The 19,358-nt window shown below is 44.3% G+C and overlaps 1 protein-coding gene across 2 annotated transcripts in view; it reads right to left on the minus strand.

Moving 5' to 3' along the window:
- EVPL (envoplakin) overlaps window positions 1-19,358 on the minus strand; it is a 72,450-nt gene that overhangs the window by 31,279 nt on the left and 21,813 nt on the right. For both annotated transcript variants that reach the window (XM_040434605.1, XM_040434604.1), the window contains exons 4-12: window positions 9,660-9,759; window positions 8,639-8,793; window positions 8,347-8,470; window positions 7,394-7,516; window positions 6,345-6,383; window positions 5,521-5,682; window positions 4,934-5,041; window positions 3,452-3,547; window positions 1,854-2,126 (exon numbers count right to left, since the gene is read on the minus strand). In XM_040434605.1, the coding sequence (XP_040290539.1) occupies window positions 1,854-2,126; window positions 3,452-3,547; window positions 4,934-5,041; window positions 5,521-5,682; window positions 6,345-6,383; window positions 7,394-7,516; window positions 8,347-8,470; window positions 8,639-8,793; window positions 9,660-9,759 (1,180 nt within the window). The remainder of the gene's footprint in view (window positions 1-1,853; window positions 2,127-3,451; window positions 3,548-4,933; window positions 5,042-5,520; window positions 5,683-6,344; window positions 6,384-7,393; window positions 7,517-8,346; window positions 8,471-8,638; window positions 8,794-9,659; window positions 9,760-19,358) is intronic.

Raw genomic sequence — 19,358 nt, forward strand, 5'->3', positions numbered from 1 at the left:
AAGGGTGTGTCCCTGCACATTCTGACACAGACAGCACTGATTGATCAATATGAGGTCTCTTGCACACGAACGTTGTGTGACCAACCCGTGGCATTGAATGGGTCCGCAATTACGGAGATGCGGAACGGAAGCACAGATCGGAACCTCACGGTGCCTCTGCACCGCAAAAAAATAGAGCTTGTTCTATTTTTTTGCGGTGTGGACAGATCAGGGACCCATTCAAATTGGGTCTCAATCCATCCCGGCCGCCGCATAGACGTTGCCCGTGCATTGGGGGCCGCAAATCGCAGTCCTCAATGAACGGAACGGATGCACATCGTTCGTGTGCAAGAGGCCTGAGACTGAGAATGGACACACACCGAACTGAACTGGGAACATGCAGTTGTCAATTTTTTTCATAAATTTCTATGAGGAATAACAGATGGATTACAACAGAGTGTTATTAGATGCTCCAGAATAGTATGAAGAATACAAGTATTTACTAAAGCCAGTTTCACACTGGCTCAAAGCTTTTCCGGCAGGCTGTTCTGGCAGGGGAATAGCCTGCCGGTTCCATACCACCGTTTGCACACATGTGCTGCCAGAAGTCCGCCCTGTTCCATTCACTATAATGGGGAGCGGCGGAGATCCAACCACAGCACGGCAGCGTTTTTTTTGTCCGGCCGCCTCTCTGCATATTTGCCGTGCTGCGGCCAGATCTCCGGCCGGTCCGCAATATAGTCAATGGGGTCGGTAGTATTGATCCGGCAGCCTGCCGGAAAAGCTTCAGGCATAATATACTGAGGGTATGCACCGACATAAAGCTCTATGGGAAGATTTATTGGTGTCTTTATGCCACTTATCTCATGTGAATACATTGAGATATATGGAGCTCAGAACAAGCACCATATCTTTGGAGCACCAACAAAGAAGTAGGGTAGACGGAGGGTGACTTTTTCAAAATTATTTTGATTAAAATGTATTTTCCTTAATTAAAAAAGGTTACATTTGTAAATTAAAACCTGGGGAGTTGCACTTTGCTTTCCGCATCTTTTAGGAGTCTTTGACACATGCGTACTTGTGAAATTTAATGGGACGGGGGGACGGGGGGGCATAATAAGTTTTGCTATAGGGTCCTGTAAGACTTGTGTACACCCCTGACTGCAATTGAATGGGAAGAAACCTTAGTGAATTGTAATACAAGGCAGAGCCACTACTAAATGTACATGTAAATTAAGAGAACTATGTAGCACTCACCAGAGGGGCCTTCAAACAGTTGATCAGGGGGAGGTTGTTGCCTAGAGTCAGACCTCTACTACTAAACTATAAGGACTATTTGGCGCTCCCCAGATGCTCCTTTAAACAGTTGATTGGGAAAGGGGGGTGCAGAGAGTCAGACCCCCACTACTAAACTATGAGGACTATATGGGGTTCCCTAGAGGCTCGTTGAAACAGTTGATCACCAGGGGTGCCAAGAGTCACAGCTCCCCAGAGGCTCCATCAAACAGTTGATCATGGGGGTGCCAAGAGTCACTGCTCCTCAGAGGCCCCTTCAAACAGTTGATCACCAGGGTTGCTAAGAGTCACTGCTCCCCAGAGGACCCTTTAAACAGTTGATCACCAGGGGTGCCAAGAGTCACTGCTCCCCAGAGGCCCCTTCAAACAGTTGATCACTGGGGGTGTGAAGAGTCACTGCTCCCCAGAGGCCCCTTCCAACAGTTGATCACCGGGGGTGCCAAGAGCCCCAACTGATCTAATATTGATGGATAGCCCATCATTTTTAAAGAAACAGACAACCCTTTGTCATTTAAATTGCATGTGAGCTCTCTTTTATGCAATCTTCATGAAACTAGAGAATCAGACAAGAAACTTACATCTCCTGAATCCCAATCACAGATGGTCTCCAGATTAATCGGCTGCTTTGGTTTAATCCTCCTCTGCTTGATGGGGACAATTTCGGGTGCTCTTTGCTTGAGTTCAGACAAGGTCTTCTCCGCCTGGGCCAGCTGCTTGTCCTCCTTCTCCATCTGTAGGAGCAGCTCGGATACTGCTCCCGGCACCTGTGTGTTGGGCTGGGAGTATTTGGTGTCTAGGTTTCTCCGCACGGTATTCAGGCTTTCGGCCACAGAATCTGCGTCATCATGAAACTATACAAAGAGGACGGAGACCATTGTCAATTTTCTATATTTAGAGGACAGCACAGTAATATATTGTACATGCACACGGATGCTCGGCTCTACATTGGGCTAGTTTCATTCCCTTTGTTGAACCCTCACATTTTTCCTTGTGAAAGGTTTACAATAGACTTCATTGTTGATGGCATTATTTGATGTCATTATGGTGCTGGTGCTTATATATGATCGATATGCCACTGGACAATCATCCCCAGTAATCTCTACTACTTCACATCCTGGGTCTATTGTGGAAAGCAAGAGACTATGTACCGCTGATAAAGATAAAGGTCCTTTTAGATGGGACAATTCAGCATGCAATTGTCGGGAAGGAACCGTTCCTTCCTGGCAATCGCCTGCTCATCGGTGGAGATGATGTTGCATTTACTTTCAGCAATCTCCTCCACAGTATGGGGAGGAGCGCTCGCTAATGCCATTGCTTGTCCCCATACAGAATCATTATTAGTGGATGAGATTTCAGAAATCTCTTACATGCATTGCAGAATAAAATGCAGCGCAAACTGACTGGTGCTGTGGGATTTTCATGCAGCTTTTAAAGTTTGCATGGCAAAGGTTGAAGGCTGCAGAAGACATCCTGCGATTCCTGCAGCGAGGCAGCCACGTGTGACCATACCCTAACAGGTGCCATTGCTTACCCGCTGTAGACAGATTTCTTCTAGTTAGAAATACAGATATACAGTGGAGCTCTAGTCCTTTATAAAGCTGCACGAACAACACCTCTTCTGCCATAAGCTAACAGCCTTGTTCACACTATCATCATATTTTCCAGTGGTAACGGGCGACAACGACTAGAGTATGTGGGAGTTTTTGTTGGTTTTGACTACACAAATAACTGCTGACTACAATATTCTTGATGTCAAAACCAACAGGACTGGATAACGTTGGCTATGGGAACCGAGCCTAAAGGTAGCCATTCACACATGCGGTCAACCAGTAGTGCTTCCTTCAGATCTCAGTTCAGACCAGCATGCATGTGTTCTCAATAAGGAAAGTGGAGTAAGCCGCTGCCATACACCTCTGGTGACGGCATACCTCCCTTGAGAGCAAGGTATCGGGCCTGTTGAAATTCAACATGCCCAATCATTTATTTGCCCAAGACATTTGCAAATAAACATTGGCTGAACATCTAATACACATTAGATGGTTGTCCAATCCTGACAAAATCTTCGGGTTCAGCCGACCTTCGTCTAATGTGTGTGACCATGTCGTTTCTACACAAAGTTCTCCCACTGAAGTGAAATAAAAATCTCAGCATCGACAGTAGCAGTGACACCCTCTACCTTCTTGTAGTCCTCTGCATTCTTGAGATGGTTCTCCTGACAGATGCACAAGTTCAGAAAGTTCTGCCAGTCTCCTTTCAGTGCTTCATCGTGGGCCTGAGACACACAGTAATAATATATAGTTAATGGACAGTTAGGAACGTAGTAAATAATACTATAAAAACTTTTTAGTTAGAAATATATATTTTAAAAGGCTCTGCATTGCGTAGTCTTGAGTTGAGGGGGCAAGTGGGGGTGCCACAACCTCCATTGACCTTTTCCGTAAAGGGGTATTACCATCTGGGACACCTATGGCATATCAATAGGATATGCATTAAGTGTTAGATAGGTGTGGGTCCCAACTCTTGGACCCGATCCTATATCGGGGCCCCAAAGTGAAGGGATAGCACACCATGCATGCGCTGCATCCTCTCCATTCACTGCTATGGAACCTTTGAAGATAGGCGATTGAGTATGCTCAACTATTTTCGGAAGCCCCATAGCAGTCAATACAGAGCAAGCGCAGGCACCCCCTCCATTCACCACTGTGGGCCAGTGCTTGCCTATTTTTGGAAGTCCCATAGCAGTGAATGGAGGGTTGCCACACATGTGTGGCTTGCTCTCTCTTAAAATCTGGGACCCCGTTCTGTAGACAGGAGCAGGTCCTAGAGGTGCGACCCACAGGCAGCACCTATCTGATATTGCACAATTCGAGCAATACTCCAAGGCCTGCAAATGCTTAAAAAACGGATCTTATACTCATCTCGTTGATGCCATGCTGCTCCAACGTTAACCAAGTCCGCTTCCTTATCTCGACACAGCAGGAAATGGTTGGGAATGCTGCTCATCCTATCCCTGGCTGAGGCAGGTAATCACTGCAGCCAGTGGTTGGCATTCCTAGCCATTTCCTCCTGTGTCAAGAAAGTTAGTAGGAAGCGGAGTGCAGCGGGGACCAGGGCACCATCGGAACATCATTGGTGGGTTTTCTTTTTTTTAAACTAATTTCACACCAGTAAGCATTGTTCAATGACTGGACAGAGCACACATAAAGTGCTTTGCCTTATCATATAGAAAACAGTCTGGCTCATCATGTTCCGCTTTCCATCCGAGACACGTCATGCTTCTACCCTGTACAACCAGGGAATCAAACACCGGTCCAGGAGATGCAGCCGACACATGATGTTTCCCGGACCAAACACAGTCATGTGCGTGCAGTCTTATTCTGATTGCCAGATTTGGAGTCCAGAAGGAATTTTTATCGCCCTAATATGACTGAAATCGTCTTCTATCTCATGGGGTTTGGTCTACTTTCTACTGGATCAACAATGCAGGAGAATAGATTGTATTAGGTGGTCTTTTTCAACTTCACAATGTTACTGTACTTTAAATGTGTCTGTACATGCTCAGATAATGGTGCAAATCAACCACATCTCAAAATCTGCATGAGGACCTGGAATAAAAGGTGCAAAAGCCCAAAGGGGCTGTGAAAATGTAGTGGCCCACCTGGATGCAGCTGGTGGCGGGATGTTTGAGCTCTACCATTCTGTCTCCATCATCCAGCAGGTTGTTCACCGTCTCCTCCTGGGGCAGCAAATCCTCTGCCTTAAAACGCTGCAATGATGAGAATTGTACTTCAGTTTATAGTCCTACTGAAAAAAAAACACTGGAGCTTCTCAAATGATTTGGAAGAACCCCATATTTAAAAATGATGATTTGTAGTGCCTCAAAGATTAATGAGGTTTTCCAGGAGCCCAGTATTGATGATCTAACCTCAGGATAGGATATCAATCATCAGATCAATGGGGCTCTGAACGCAGAGCTAGGACATCCTCCTCACAGCTTACCAAGCATAACATCATACATTGCTTTGTATTGCAGACCAGCCCATTTATTTGACTGGGACTGAGTTGCACATAGGGGGGTGCTGGGCGGAGGAGTGCTTCTTTACAAGGTCCAACCATCCCTATCTTCCAGTAGTCTTTATATAAGATTTAATAACCATATCATGAGGCATCATGCATGTGGACAGTACTGTATATATCTATACCTTTGTTAGTGTAAAAGAACCTGAACTATTGAGAGCTGCTCACCTCATATTGTCTGCGAGTGCTAGGCAGATCAGTGATTTGATCACTCCAATTCTGTTTCATAATCTTATTCTGTTCATCGTTAAGGTAGAGCAGCTCCTTCGTGGATCCGTGCAGGTGGTTGTACAAGCTGCCCAGGTGTCTGCCCCGCCATGCTGAATCTTCCTGTAAACAGCAATAATGCTAAACGTCATCCCAGATACCTAATGTCTCATGACACTGGGACTTCAAAGTGAATATCCAACCCTCAATGTTTTTTTTTTTTTGTTCATTTCATCTAAATGGGTTGAAAATTCTGTGCAGTGAAGCTCAGTTTTTCTTATATAGAGCACCAAATCTTTTGAATAGACATAGTTTTTGACATAGACATGTTGACTACCTGCAGCCACCACTAGAGGGAGCTTACCGCATATTATTAGAGCTCAGTAGGCAGTAAGCTCCCAAGCTCCCTCTAGTGTTGGCCGCAGGTAGTCAGCATGTGATAATTTCTACACAGTGGATTTTGAACTATGCACCAGAAAAACTGAGCTTCATTCGCTGCAAAAAATATAAAATATTTACAGGCACAACAATTTGTAAACTAGCAGAGTTAAAAAGTGTACAATCAAGTTGCATTTTTGTGCACCAAGATGTGTGAGAGTGATCAATAGTTTTATCTAAATGTCATCCTCACATCACAAATGATGGGGGTTATTGGACCATCTGGACAATATAGTTATACACATGGAGCGATCATTTGTTATAAGGACCTTAACTGTGTCTAATAAAGTGTTGCCATTAGGCAGATATAAGTCTGAATGATTTGTAGTAGTGTTGGTGTCACTTACCTGCAGGCTGCGATACTGGTTCTTAACAGCAGATTGATCCTGAAAGATCAATGAACATAAAGGGCTGTTAATTCACAGCAAAAAAACACAATGTGGATTATAGGTCTTCGAGTCTCTTATTCTCTACAGGTTTCGAGCTCGTTTCTGCCTTCTTCAATAGACATATTATGAGAGCTGATTATCGTGAGGCTCATATTTCCATCACTGATGTAGCCATCCATTAGTTCTACAGACCTGAATGACCCAAGCTACCACCACACGCCTCGCCCCATGACTCCCTGTGTTCTGGGCATGCACTGGGTAGGAAGAGTTAAGGTGGCCATTTACATTAGTCTAAAGTTGATTAAAACAGACGATTTAAACCAAAACAAACGTTTGGCAGGTGAAATTTAACTATGAACGATCCTTTAAATCGATGACAGACCATTATTTAGAAAATAAGTCAGCCGTGTTTAATATTTTCGAGCAATATTCAGACAAAAGATCTTTCATTCAAAGAAAGATTGTTTGTCAATGGAAGATCTTCTTTTGAAAAAAGGTTCCCAGAAAGATCTTTTGTCCATCACTCGTCTTCATTGAACTTGTAGGCAGTTTGGACAATTGTGACGGACAATATGGAGTAAAATGTGTATGGTCGTGTCTGCGAAAGGAACGTTCACCAGGTGATTGTTTATTCAACTGCTGTTCAACCATCAGCCAACATCTATCTAATATGTATGGCCAGCTTAAGTAAATTATTGGTTCCCTTCATCCTCCTCCTAAATGGTAGAATGATCAACGAGAATCAGAGGACCTGCTGATGGTATCCTCCTGGTACAATGCCAAAACATAGCCTGCCAGCTAAATGACTACGGCGTGTTTTTCCACTGTTAATATCGTTGACACATCTATTAGATATGTCATCAGGGTCTTATTGGTGAGGATCCAGCCACTAGAACTGATGACACTCTAGAAGTATAAAGCAACCTCAAGTTTTTTAAGTAATACTGTTGCCATCACTGCCAAGCTGGATTTATATTCTGCATTAGGCAAGAATTAGGAAAACCTACCTGAGGGAGGTTACGTATTTCTGTCCCGTACTCGTCAATCTCTCTCTGCAGAACGTTGTGTTCTGCCATTTGACGTTCCACATCTGCCAGGCTTGGTCCATATGAAGCATTGTCTATTTCTTTCTGGAAAAAGCATAAAATGGCCATGAAGAATGCAGTAATGAGTATGGTTATGTGTAATTCACACGCCCTTCTCTATATTGCACCTTCCATAGGTATCTCATCTAGTGCTTCACACACAGAAGGACAATTCCACAATTAATGGCTTCATGTTTTCCCCACACAGCCAATCTCATACCATCTCCTGTCACCTTTTTCGAATTTTCTGTTTCCTAGACCTTGAGTCATCATGCATGTTTTACATGCCCTCATCATACAGTATCCCACTAGACTACAGTAATATCTTCCAACTCCACTGCTGGTTACTCCACCTCTCCCCTAGTTCCTCTGCCTCTCTTTTCTGCCGATCTCTTCACTGACTACCCATCGCCTAGTAAATTCATTTCAGAATCCTGACAATGACATCCAAGGCCACCCACATCTGCCCTAATCTCTTGATGACTACAAGTTCTCTTTGGTCCTTGCAAGACCTTCTCTGCTCTTCTCTTGTCTGCTCCTTCTGAAACCCTCCATCAACTGTTTGAAGGTGCCCCATGGCTACAGTGAGCCCTGCAGTCTTCTTTGGGCCCATGACAGGACATTCATCAGTCACATTGCCTTTGTGCAGCTCATTCCCATTCAAGTGAATGGGACTGAGCCACATTACCAAGCACAGCCACTATCCCATGTACTGCGCTGTGCCTAGTATACAATAAAAAAGATGCATGACTTACCTGAGCACCACAGTCCCTTCACACAGCTCATCGGCAAGGTATCGGGAGTCGGACCCCCAACCAATCTGATGTTAAAGCCCTGGAAACCCCTTTAATAGCAGTATAAAATATATAATGTACCTTTTTGCTACTTAGGATCTGTGGCCAGTTGACTTTCGGCTCAGCAGGTAAGATATTATAATTCTCGTACACCTCTCTGTATTCTGCACACTCAGCTGTAAGTCGTTCATGGAGCCCGCGAATGCTGGAGACAAAGAGTAAGAAGAAAAGATCACTGTGGGATCTGCACAGGGCACAAGCTCCATAGGCAAATGCTGTCATACATAATGGACATTTTCCATCCTTTCCAACAAAGTCCACATGTTCTCCCAGCATCTGACCCTCCGCACTGCGTCGCCTTTGTCTTACTTACTCCTTCTCTATCTCCTCGGCTTGCGGGTGCCCATATTTTTTTGCTCTGTCCACATCAAAGAAAAGATCTTTCAGCAGAAGGTCAGAGTCCTTTAGGGTCTTTGCATTCTCTTGCTGATGCTCAAATGACTTCTTCACGGCATAATTACTGGCATCCTACCGAGAAGCAGAAGAAATATTATGGATTTAAGAGATTGCACCATAATGAATGACCGACTGAGTATCAAACACAATGTCAGACATGTCCCATTGACAGGTGAGAAGGTTATATGTGATTGTCTACTTATTCATGCATTTCCACAGAATAGGGCAGAATTGTTTGATCGCTTGGGGCCCAACCACTGGGACCTCCAGTGGTTAGGTGAACAAGGGTGCAAAAGTGCCGATGAACTGCCCGATGAGAATGGAGCGGTGGTGTGCATGCGTGCCTTTGGCTCCATTCACGCCTGTGAGACGTCTGAATACAGCAGTGTCATAGAAGTGAATGGAGCCGTGGACACGGATGCACACTACCACTCCATTCTCATCTGCCAGTTTGGTGGCACTTTTGCTTCCTCTGATCATTGGGGTACCAGCAGTTGGATCCCTAGTGATCAAACACTTATCCACAATAGTTTACCCCATAGAACAGAAGGAATGGGTGTTAAAATTAAAACTGCCCCATCATTTTCTCCCCTGTCATTGGCCATCTGGGGAGAGTTGGGATGTTTCCATGTAGAGTAGATAGTGGTCCAGTCCCACTTATATCGTTAGATTTGTCCGATATAAATCTAATGTATGTGGTCAGCTGAAAAAAACATTCTTACCAGCCACATAAATACAATGGTACAAGCCTACAAGACAGAAGAGGCGATCCCAACACATGAGAATTGGCGGGGATCCAGAGCTAGTCTAAGTCCAGTCGAGTTGCTTGGCTAATGGACATTTCTCAGAAACTGATTTCCAATAACATGATCATGAAGCAGAATTATAAACCACAGAGGATGACGGTGATCGGGGAGTTTCGGTAGTGGTGTCCCTACCTGCTTCAGTTTCTGGTGAGTCTCCAAGATATTTCTTTCAACTTGATCTGCATTTTTCTGCATGCGGGAGATCAGCAAAGACAGTTCATTGGCAGTCGCTCTACAGGAGAGGGAAAGGTCACAGTTAAATATTAAACATATAAAGTGGAGTGATAAAGTATTTGAAGGGACTGGGCACAATGCCTTGTAGGGCTAGCTCAGCTGAATATATTGACACCTTTCACTTAGTCATCCATTGCTTCATTCTGGAGAAAAAGTGCTTTTAATCCATATGCAAAGGTGCAGTTAAGTGCACTGAGGGCAGGCCAGAGCCACTTTGTGCACTCTGCCAGCACCTCCCTCTCCTTCCTCATGGACAGGGTCAGAAGAGATGACTATGTAGGAACCTGCTCCTATCAATCAAGAAGGAGAGGAAGGGGCAGGCAAAGAAAGCATGAGGAGCAAGGGTGCACAGAGTGGCTTGGGCCGACTTTTAGTGCACTTAACTGCTTATATCCATATGAAATAAAAGGCACCATTACATTCAGCTGAGCTAGACATGTACCATTAAAGGTCCTGAAGACAGACTCCCTTTGAAGGAAGCCAACACATATTTAAAGGGTTATTTCAATCCTACACCTTCACATTATGACATCTCCACATTATACACCATAAATGCCTGATAACTGCAAGTCCCAACTCTGGGACCTTCGCCTGTAGGAAGCAGGGTTAGGCTCTTTCCATGACTCTTATTGATTTCAACGGAGAGAGCAATGTGCAAAAAAGCTGAAGGACGCAGCATTATAGATCATTCTTTATGACAATGAACCATCAAATTCTTTGTATTGTACAGTGTTATTGTGCTTGTATCATATATTAGTATATGGTTGTAGGCATCTGGTGTGGAAAAGCAAATGCACTAAAAAATAATTTGACAAAAATTTGATAATGCTAAAAGATGGCTTGTCTCTTCTTATAACGACACTATTCATTTTTTTGGGGTCATTTCACATAGGGTGGTGGGAGTGGTAGGAGAATGGGACATACTGTAAATGCTACAGAAAGTGCTTCCTGCAGTTTTTAACCATAGTTGTAGTTTTTTTTTTTAATACCCTGGACTTTCCTTGTAAAAAGGGATTTAGTCGTATACATAGGTCCCTGAACTGCCCTCTTCTCTGATACTTTTTGTCATTTGCTCAGATGTTTCGGAGTTATCTATGTCTTCTACACTAGTACGGCTGCCCCGACTCATAAGATCATTATCAGACAGAATGTGAACAATCAGTCGTACGCCTGATCATTCATACAAGCAATCTGAAGATCGGCCTGCCAAACCAAATGGGCAAATCAGGACAATATGTTAAAAAAAAAAAAAACATGTATAGTAGTACAGTAGACTTGTGCGAAGCTTTGGGCCGATCATGCACGCATAATTTCAGCTCACAACAGGTGAAAAAAATTCAACCTGGTACATCATACTTTTGGCAGACAGTAGTCGGCCATCAACATGATTGGATAAAAGGTTGAAAATTAGCCATAGTGCAGTGTCCCACTACGTGACCGTGTGCACCGCAAGCTTGTTTTTATTGTGTCTTAATGTCTTGTATTATGCCTGTATGCTGTAATTAATCTCAAGTCATATTCTACCATGTCACTGTGATTTTCACATGTAAGATCCTTTACACAGGCCTAGTTAGGGTGCACTACACTAGTTTCTCCACAAGATGGGGCAGTGTCACAGTGTATAAATAGCTTAGCTCAGGCACAAGTTAGGCAGAGGGGAGTTCTTTCTAGTCTAGACTAGTTTTAGTCAGTATGCAGCGATGATGTAGCTGCCTGCTGGAGGGAGGCCTCCTGCCTCTCTGCTCTCTCCCTGTTGGCTCCACAGTCCAGGGTTAAAAGCCGCAAGATTCCACCCAGAGGTGAGAAGTCCACTTCTACATCACACTCTTCCGGGGTGACCAGTGTCCAGCTACTAAAGCAAGTATTCAAGGGGATTTGATATTGTCTTAAAGTCAAAAAATAGCACACGGCCAGGCTTCCCAGGCACCTTTGCAAGCAGGTGTAGGACACAGCTTCCGGCATCCACACCTCCAGTTTAAACCCTGAGGACAGATTGGCCATCTGTCAGAAAAGCACTGGAAAATAGAGGTTCAAGGACTCTGCAAACCACCTTCAAGTCAGGTTAGGATCAGGCGAGAGTTTTTAGCAGCCAAAGACTTATTTCTTCAAAGCCTAGTCTGAAGCAGTAGCTTTCTTGCTTATATATTTAGGACAAGAGCCTGTTTTCTTCTGTGGACTTACATCACCCTACCCCTGTATGCATGAGACTGTATTTCATACTGGGATGTACCAAAGACTGTTTTATAAATTGGATGGAATTGTTACTAGGAGCAACGTTCAGTAAAAGTTATAAGCTGGATTGCACCATCCTTGTCTCAGTCTTCAGTTCCTCAATTAACACTACAGTAAATGGTTGTACCACCACAAAAGGTACTGGCGTCACGACTACAAGGGACCTTGCCATAGGCACATTAATACAGACCATCAAGGGCACCTCGAACCACCATCTGGCCTGTGTCCCTTACACCAGAGTGTTCTCCTTACCTCCGAGCCACTGCCAATTGTGCAGATGCTACATGTGGGCATTACTGCCCCATTGATTCATATCTTAATGATTTCAACATTAGCTTAGAGATACCCAGATCTACAAGCTCAAAAGACAAAGGTCATGGTTCTACCAACAAGTGACAGTCCCAGCTCACACACCCTATACTATGTTGTGTCGCATATCAGAAGGTTTTTAAAACCAAGTGTTTATGTTAAAGGGGTTGGCCCATGACCAAAATTTATCCTGTGGATAGGTGATAAGTATATGATTGCTGGATGTCTGAACACTGGGGGGTATGCTTAATAACAGCCACATGGACATCGGAACCTGTAGACTTAAGATGACTCTTTGACTTCTATAGGATAATATTGTGGGCATGCTCTGTAACCTGTACAGAGGTCATTGTGCAGGGAGGGAGAGGAATTAAGCTGTAACGGAGCACCAGTCCATTGCGTGAGAGATTCAGTACAGTGGAGCTCATGGTAGACCACCATGCAGTGGACTTGACTTCTATTGGGAAAATGTTGTGAGCGTGGTCTGTGACCTGTACAGACGTCATTGTCACTATTACCTATTGTGAATGTGGACCCTGTGTTATCTATATACATAGGTGTTAACCATCATTGTAATCCTATCTGTGATAATAATAAAATGACTGCTGAGAAGTCATCTGTACAGCACAGTTGGGTTGTTGCGGGTATCGAAATTTCGATACCCAATCGATACTTTTGTCCCGGTATCGATACGATACCGGGATTTCCATTTTTTCGATACTGGGCTGCGCTGCTGCGCAGTCTAGTATCTCTGAGCATGAGCGCGCTGCTGCCGGCGCGCTCATGTTCTCTCAGCAGCACCAATGCCGCTGCCACCAATGAACGGAGGGAGGGGCGGTCGCACTGCGCCACCAATGATACGACTTTTCCTGCACAGAGCGGCGCCCAGCAATTTCCCAGCACTTACCATTATTCCTGGGTGCCGCTCCGTTCGCCCGCAGTGCCCCATTACTGTCTCCTCTCCTGCTCCACATGCTAATTACTATCGGAGCGATGGGGAGGAGACATCAGCTTCTCTAGTGGGCGTTCCTTCTCCCTGCGCTGCGATTGGACAGCGCTACAGCCAGGGAAAAGGAACGCCCACTAGAGAAGCTCATGTCTCCTCCCCATTGCTCCGATAGTAATTAGCATATGGAGCAGGAGAGGAGACAGTAATGGGGCACTACGGGCGAACGGACCGGCGCCCAGGAATAATGGTAAGTGCTGGGACATCTCTAGGCGCCGCTCTGTGTAGCCTAATACTTAGTCTGGACTCATATAAACAAGTATTTAACACATAATACAAGAGGCAGGTGCCGGCAGCAGAATCGCATTGCCGACACCCTGCCCCTGACAGGGAGCTGTGATCAGCGGCAGTTAACCCCTCAGGTGCGGCACCTGAGTGGTTAACTGCCGCTTATCTGCCAGTACCCACCTCCTGTATTAAAGGGTAATTATCATTGGTGGCGCAGTGCGCCCTCCCCTTAAAATCATTGGCACAGTGCCCCCTCCCCCCATTCTTAATATCATTGGTGACAGTGGCCACAGGGTCCTCTCCCCTCCCCCTCATTGGTGGTGCAGTGGCAGCTTCTGATCGGAGCCCCAGCAGTGTAATCCTGGGGCTCCGATTGGTTACCATGGCAGCCAGGACGCTACTGAAGCCCTGGCTGCCATGGTAACATCCCTGATGCTGAGTGCACAGAGCAGCAGGGACAGTGTGAAGTCCTATTCACCCTGATAGAGCTCTATCAGGGTGAATAGGACAAGGGATGAAAAAAAATTCCAGGTTCTGGCCCCTAAGGGGTGAAATAGTTATTAAATAAAAAGTGTAAAAAAAAATTAAAAAAAAGTTTAAAAAACCCACCAAAATATTAAGTATGAATCACCCCCTTTCCCAATTTCACATATAAAATGTATAAACAATAAATAAACATATTACATATCGCCATGTCAGAAAAGTCCAAACTATTAAAATATAAAAAAAATCTATGCGGTGAACTAAATAAAAACTGTGCGATTCGCCATTTTTTAAAATGCGGAATGCACGTGGCTTTTTGGTTTATTTTTTCGCGTGGTATCGAATGGTATCGAGTATGGCAATACTTTTTTATGGTATTGAAACCGAATCAAAATTTTGGTATCGCAACAACCCTACAGCACAGGAGTGTCATTGAATTGTGAGACACAGTGCTGAGCGTGAAAACAGCAAGACTTCAGTAGGATTTGAAAATATAGATTGTGACATGGAAAATGTGAAAAAAAATCACTAATTTCATAAAAAAAAATGTTTTAAGAAATGGATTTAAACTATAGCTCATTTTCTGATTATACATTCCCTATGGCGGCTGAGTAGAAGTGTGTGCATAGTAAAGAGATTGTGACAGTATCACCACACCCTTCCACAGATGTGGATATATTAATCACATCTCACCTTCCAAAAAATACCAAAGTTTTGTCATGGTTGTCCTACTGTGAACATACCCTGAAGTTTGTACCCCCCATCTCACCCCAAAAATTTATTCATGGGTTCATGTTGGATGCCTCTAAACTATTTTCATCCAATCTTGTTTTCATTACAGTCAAATCGTAGGTTAGCGGTAAATGCCACTGTCTATGCCGCTGTCTGGGCACACATCTGATCTGCCTTCCCACTGTTTCCCCTTTTTTCTGGATCTATCCATATTGAAAGCAGAGTTGACAAGGCTTAGTACATTTGAAAAACGTTTCATCTGCATGGTGCGCCCTTTGCCAAATGGAGAAGAGTCTGTGTGGGGGCAGATGGGTTTGCTACAGGCTGTTTTGGGACCCAAAACCCCAGCTCCATAACAGTTCAGTGGCCCCAATCTAAGTTCCTTTTGAGGAGACGAAGCATAACTAGGGATGTCAGCCCAACCACGTGTAGCCATCTGTAGACAGCTGTTTCGGAGTTCTTGCTCCTTGTCAGTACAGAGCAGGACACTGGTAAGGCATCTCACCCAACCAACATGTACAAGTTTACTGCCATAGAGAGAGGGTAATAAAGAATGGCAGCCACCCCTGGCATCCCTTATTACCAAGAGAACAAAAGGAATCTTAAAATCTGACACGCCCCATCTTTGTTTTACTCAACTGCAGATGTCGGGGGGCAGCTGCCAGCTTTACGAGAAGGAAGGATGGGCGGATGGATTATGTATGTATGCTACAAGTAACATGGTATGTGACATTCATGAATCATTGCTGCTTTGTGCATATCATATGGACACCTGAAGGTAATAGTTGTGTAAGTGTCACATCCTCGCCCATAGGTAATGCAAGTTTAACATCTTCAGATGCTCATAATGAGACCAGTGCTACATTGTCAGCCTAGGACATTTGCATTATTGCTATAAATAGTAATAGTACTAGTATATTGTATGTCCTTTTCAGATGAATAAAATTCGGTAGTTTCATGGAGCACTAGTCCACTACAGTGATGTTCATAGTAGACCACCATAGAGTCAGGATCCACTCAGATGAACTTCAGTTTTATTCTGCTCTACTAATGATAAGCTTACTTTTTAATACCGTTGGATAGATAATAGCATCCACTGAAGAAACGGGGAGCACCATGGCACCCCAGAGCTCAACTTGTTTGACAGTCCCTACTCGGACACCCTATCCCGTGTTCTGTCTCATATCAGACGATTATTAAAACCAAGTGTTCATGTTAAAGGGGTTGGTCTGTGACCAACATTTATCCTGTGGATAAGTGATAAGTGTAGGATTGCTGGGTGTCTGAACAACAGCCACATGGACATAGGAACCTGTAGACTTAAAGGGAACCTGTCACCAGGATTTTGGGTATAGAGCTGAGGACATGGGTTGCTAGATGGCCGCTAGCACATCCGCAATACCCAGTCCCTATAGCTCTGTGTGCTTTTATTGTGTAAAAAAACCGATTTGATAGATATGCAAATTAACCTGAGATGAGTCAGAGCTTGAAAATATGACTCTTCTCTGGTCACACAAGTAAAATATGACTCTTTTATGTTAATTTGCATATGTATCAAATCGGCTTTTTTTACACAATAAAAGCACACAGAGCTATAGGGACTGGGTATTGTGGATGTGCTAGCGGCCATCTAGCAACCCATGTCCTCAGCTCTATACCCAAAATCCTGGTGACAGGTTCCCTTTAAGTTGACTCATTGACTTCTATAGGATAATGTTGTGGGTATGCTCTGTGACCATTACAAAGGTCATTGTGCAGGGAGGGAGGAGGTAAGCTGTCATGGAGCACCAGTCCATTGGGTGAGAAATTCATTACAGTGGAGTTCATAGTAGACCACGATAGAGTTAGGATCCACTTAGATGGACTTCAATTTCCTTCAGCTCTACTAACAATAAGCTTACTTTTTAATAGCATCACTTGATGAAACAGGGAGTACCGTGGCACCCCAGAGCTCAACCTGTTTGACAGTCCCAACTCAGACACCCTATGCCTATGCTATGTTCTGGCTCATATTAGATGATTATTAAAACCAAGTGTTCATGTTAAAGGGGTTGGTCCATGACCAACATTTATCCTGTGGATAGGTGATAAGTGTAGGATTGCTGGGTGTCTGAACACTGGGAGGTATGCTTAACAACAGCTATATGGACATAGGAACCTGTAGACTTAAGTTGACTCATTGACTTCTTTTGGATAATGTTGTGGGTATGCTCTGTGACCATTACAGAGGTCATTGTGCAGGGAGGGAGGGGTTTAAGCTGTCATGGAGCACCAGTTCATTGGATGAGAGATTCATTACAGTGGAGTTCATGGTAGACCACCATAGAGTCAGGATCCACTCAGATGAACTTACATTTTCTTCAGCTCTACTAACGATAAGCTTACTTTTTAATACCATCAGATAGATAATAGCATCATCTGAAGAAACAGGGAGCACAGTGGCACCTGAGAGTTCAACCTGTTTGACAGTCCTGTCTCAGACACCCTATGCTATGTTCTGTTGCAGACAACGTAAGTCATAACATGCATCTAGCAGAGTAACAAAGCCCTCAGCCAAATCTTGGGCCGCACCACAATACCTGCCTATAGTGTACACAAGAATGCTGACGGGTAATAAGCTCTGGGGAGCCGTGCCGCTACGACATGTTTGTTGTGGCCAGTAGTGCAGAAGGGTGTGACCACAGGCTGGGTGACTGACTGTCAAACTGGATGATACTGATTTAGTGGTTCAAGGGACAAGCCTAGAAGCCACACCCTAGTCTGTACAATGCAACACACTATGCGTTTACCAAGCCAATTTTTATATATACATATAAATACGTATACATGTATACATATACATAGTGCTATAATGATTTGATACCCAGAATAATTTGCCTTTCGTTAAGGGGTTTAAATAAGGCTACCTTAATAGTTGGTGCTCCATTAGTGCTCATAAATCGCAAAACGCGGATCCGTACAACTTGGATACCGCCCGAGAGTCTGCCGCCATTTTTTTTTTTACTCCCACAGAAATGTCTGATCCTTCTCAGCAAAATGGACAAAAATAGGGCATGTTATATATATTTTTTTGCGGGGATGCGGAATGGACTTATGCGGAATGGACGGATACGGAGCACTGTGCGCATCTTTTGCGGCCCCATTGAGATGAATGGGTCCGCATTTGATCCGCAAAAAAATGTGGATAGGATGTGGACCAAAACCATGATCGTGTGCATGAGCCCTTATTTAGAGGAATTTGGAGAAATGTGAATTATCTAAATGATGTTGGCTGCTGTAACCTCCGGAAATCCGCTGGGGGAAACTGAAGACAGCCTCATGTTTGGAATAAAAAAGGTTGTCCACCAGAGATGGGGCTGCTTTTTCCATCACCCTGCAATGCGCCAGTCATTTTTATATAGGCGCACACGAAGTACAGTCGTGGCCAAAAGTTTTGAGAATGACACAAATATTAGTTTTCACAAAGTTTGCTGCTAAACTGCTTTTAGATCTTTGTTTCAGTTATTTCTGTGATGTAGTGAAATATAATTACACGCACTTCATACGTTTCAAAGGCTTTTATCGACAATTACAGGACATTTATGCAAAGAGTCAGTATTTGCAGTGTTGGCCCTTCTTTTTCAGGACCTCTGCAATTCGACTGGGCATGCTCTCAATCAACTTCTGGGCCAATTCCTGACTGATAGCAACCCATTCTTTCATAATCACTTCTTGGATTTTGTCAGAATTAGTGGGTTTTTGTTTGTCCACCCGCCTCTTGAGGATTGACCACAAGTTCTCAATGGGATTAAGATCTGGGGAGTTTCCAGGCCATGGACCCAAAATGTCAACGTTTTGGTCCCCGAGCCACTTAGTTATCACTTTTGCCTTATGGCACGGTGCTCCATCGTGCTGGAAAATGCATTGTTCTTCACCAAACTGTTGTTGGATTGTTGGAAGAAGTTGCTGTTGGAGGGTGTTTTGGTACCATTCTTTATTCATGGCTGTGTTTTTGGGCAAAATTGTGAGTGAGCCCACTCCCTTGGATGAGAAGCAACCCCACACATGAATGGTCTCAGGATGCTTTACTGTTTGCATGACACAGGACTGATGGTAGCGCTCACCTTTTCTTCTCCGGACAAGCCTTTTTCCAGATGCCCCAAACAATCGGAAAGAGGCTTCATCGGAGAATATGACTTTGCCCCAGTCCTCAGCAGTCCATTCACCATACTTTCTGCAGAAGATCAATCTGTCCCTGATGTTTTTTTTGGAGAGAAGTGGCATCTTTGCTGCCCGTCTTGACACCAGGCCATCTTCCAAAAGTCTTCGCCTCACTGTGCGTGCAGATGCGCTCACACCTGCCTGCTGCCATTCCTGAGCAAGCTCTGCACTGGTGGCACTCCGATCCCGCAGCTGAATCCTCTTTAGGAGACGATCCTGGCGCTTGCTGGACTTTCTTGAACGCCCTGAAGCCTTCTTAACAAGAATTGAACCTCTTTCCTTGAAGTTCTTGATGATCCTATAAATTGTTGATTGAGGTGCAATCTTAGTAGCCACAATATCCTTGCCTGTGAAGCCATTTTTATGCAACGCAATGATGGCTGCACGCGTTTCTTTGCAGGTCACCA

The sequence above is a fragment of the Bufo bufo genome, chromosome 6 (assembly GCF_905171765.1).
Source record: "Bufo bufo chromosome 6, aBufBuf1.1, whole genome shotgun sequence".
NCBI classification, from domain to species: domain Eukaryota; kingdom Metazoa; phylum Chordata; class Amphibia; order Anura; family Bufonidae; genus Bufo; species Bufo bufo.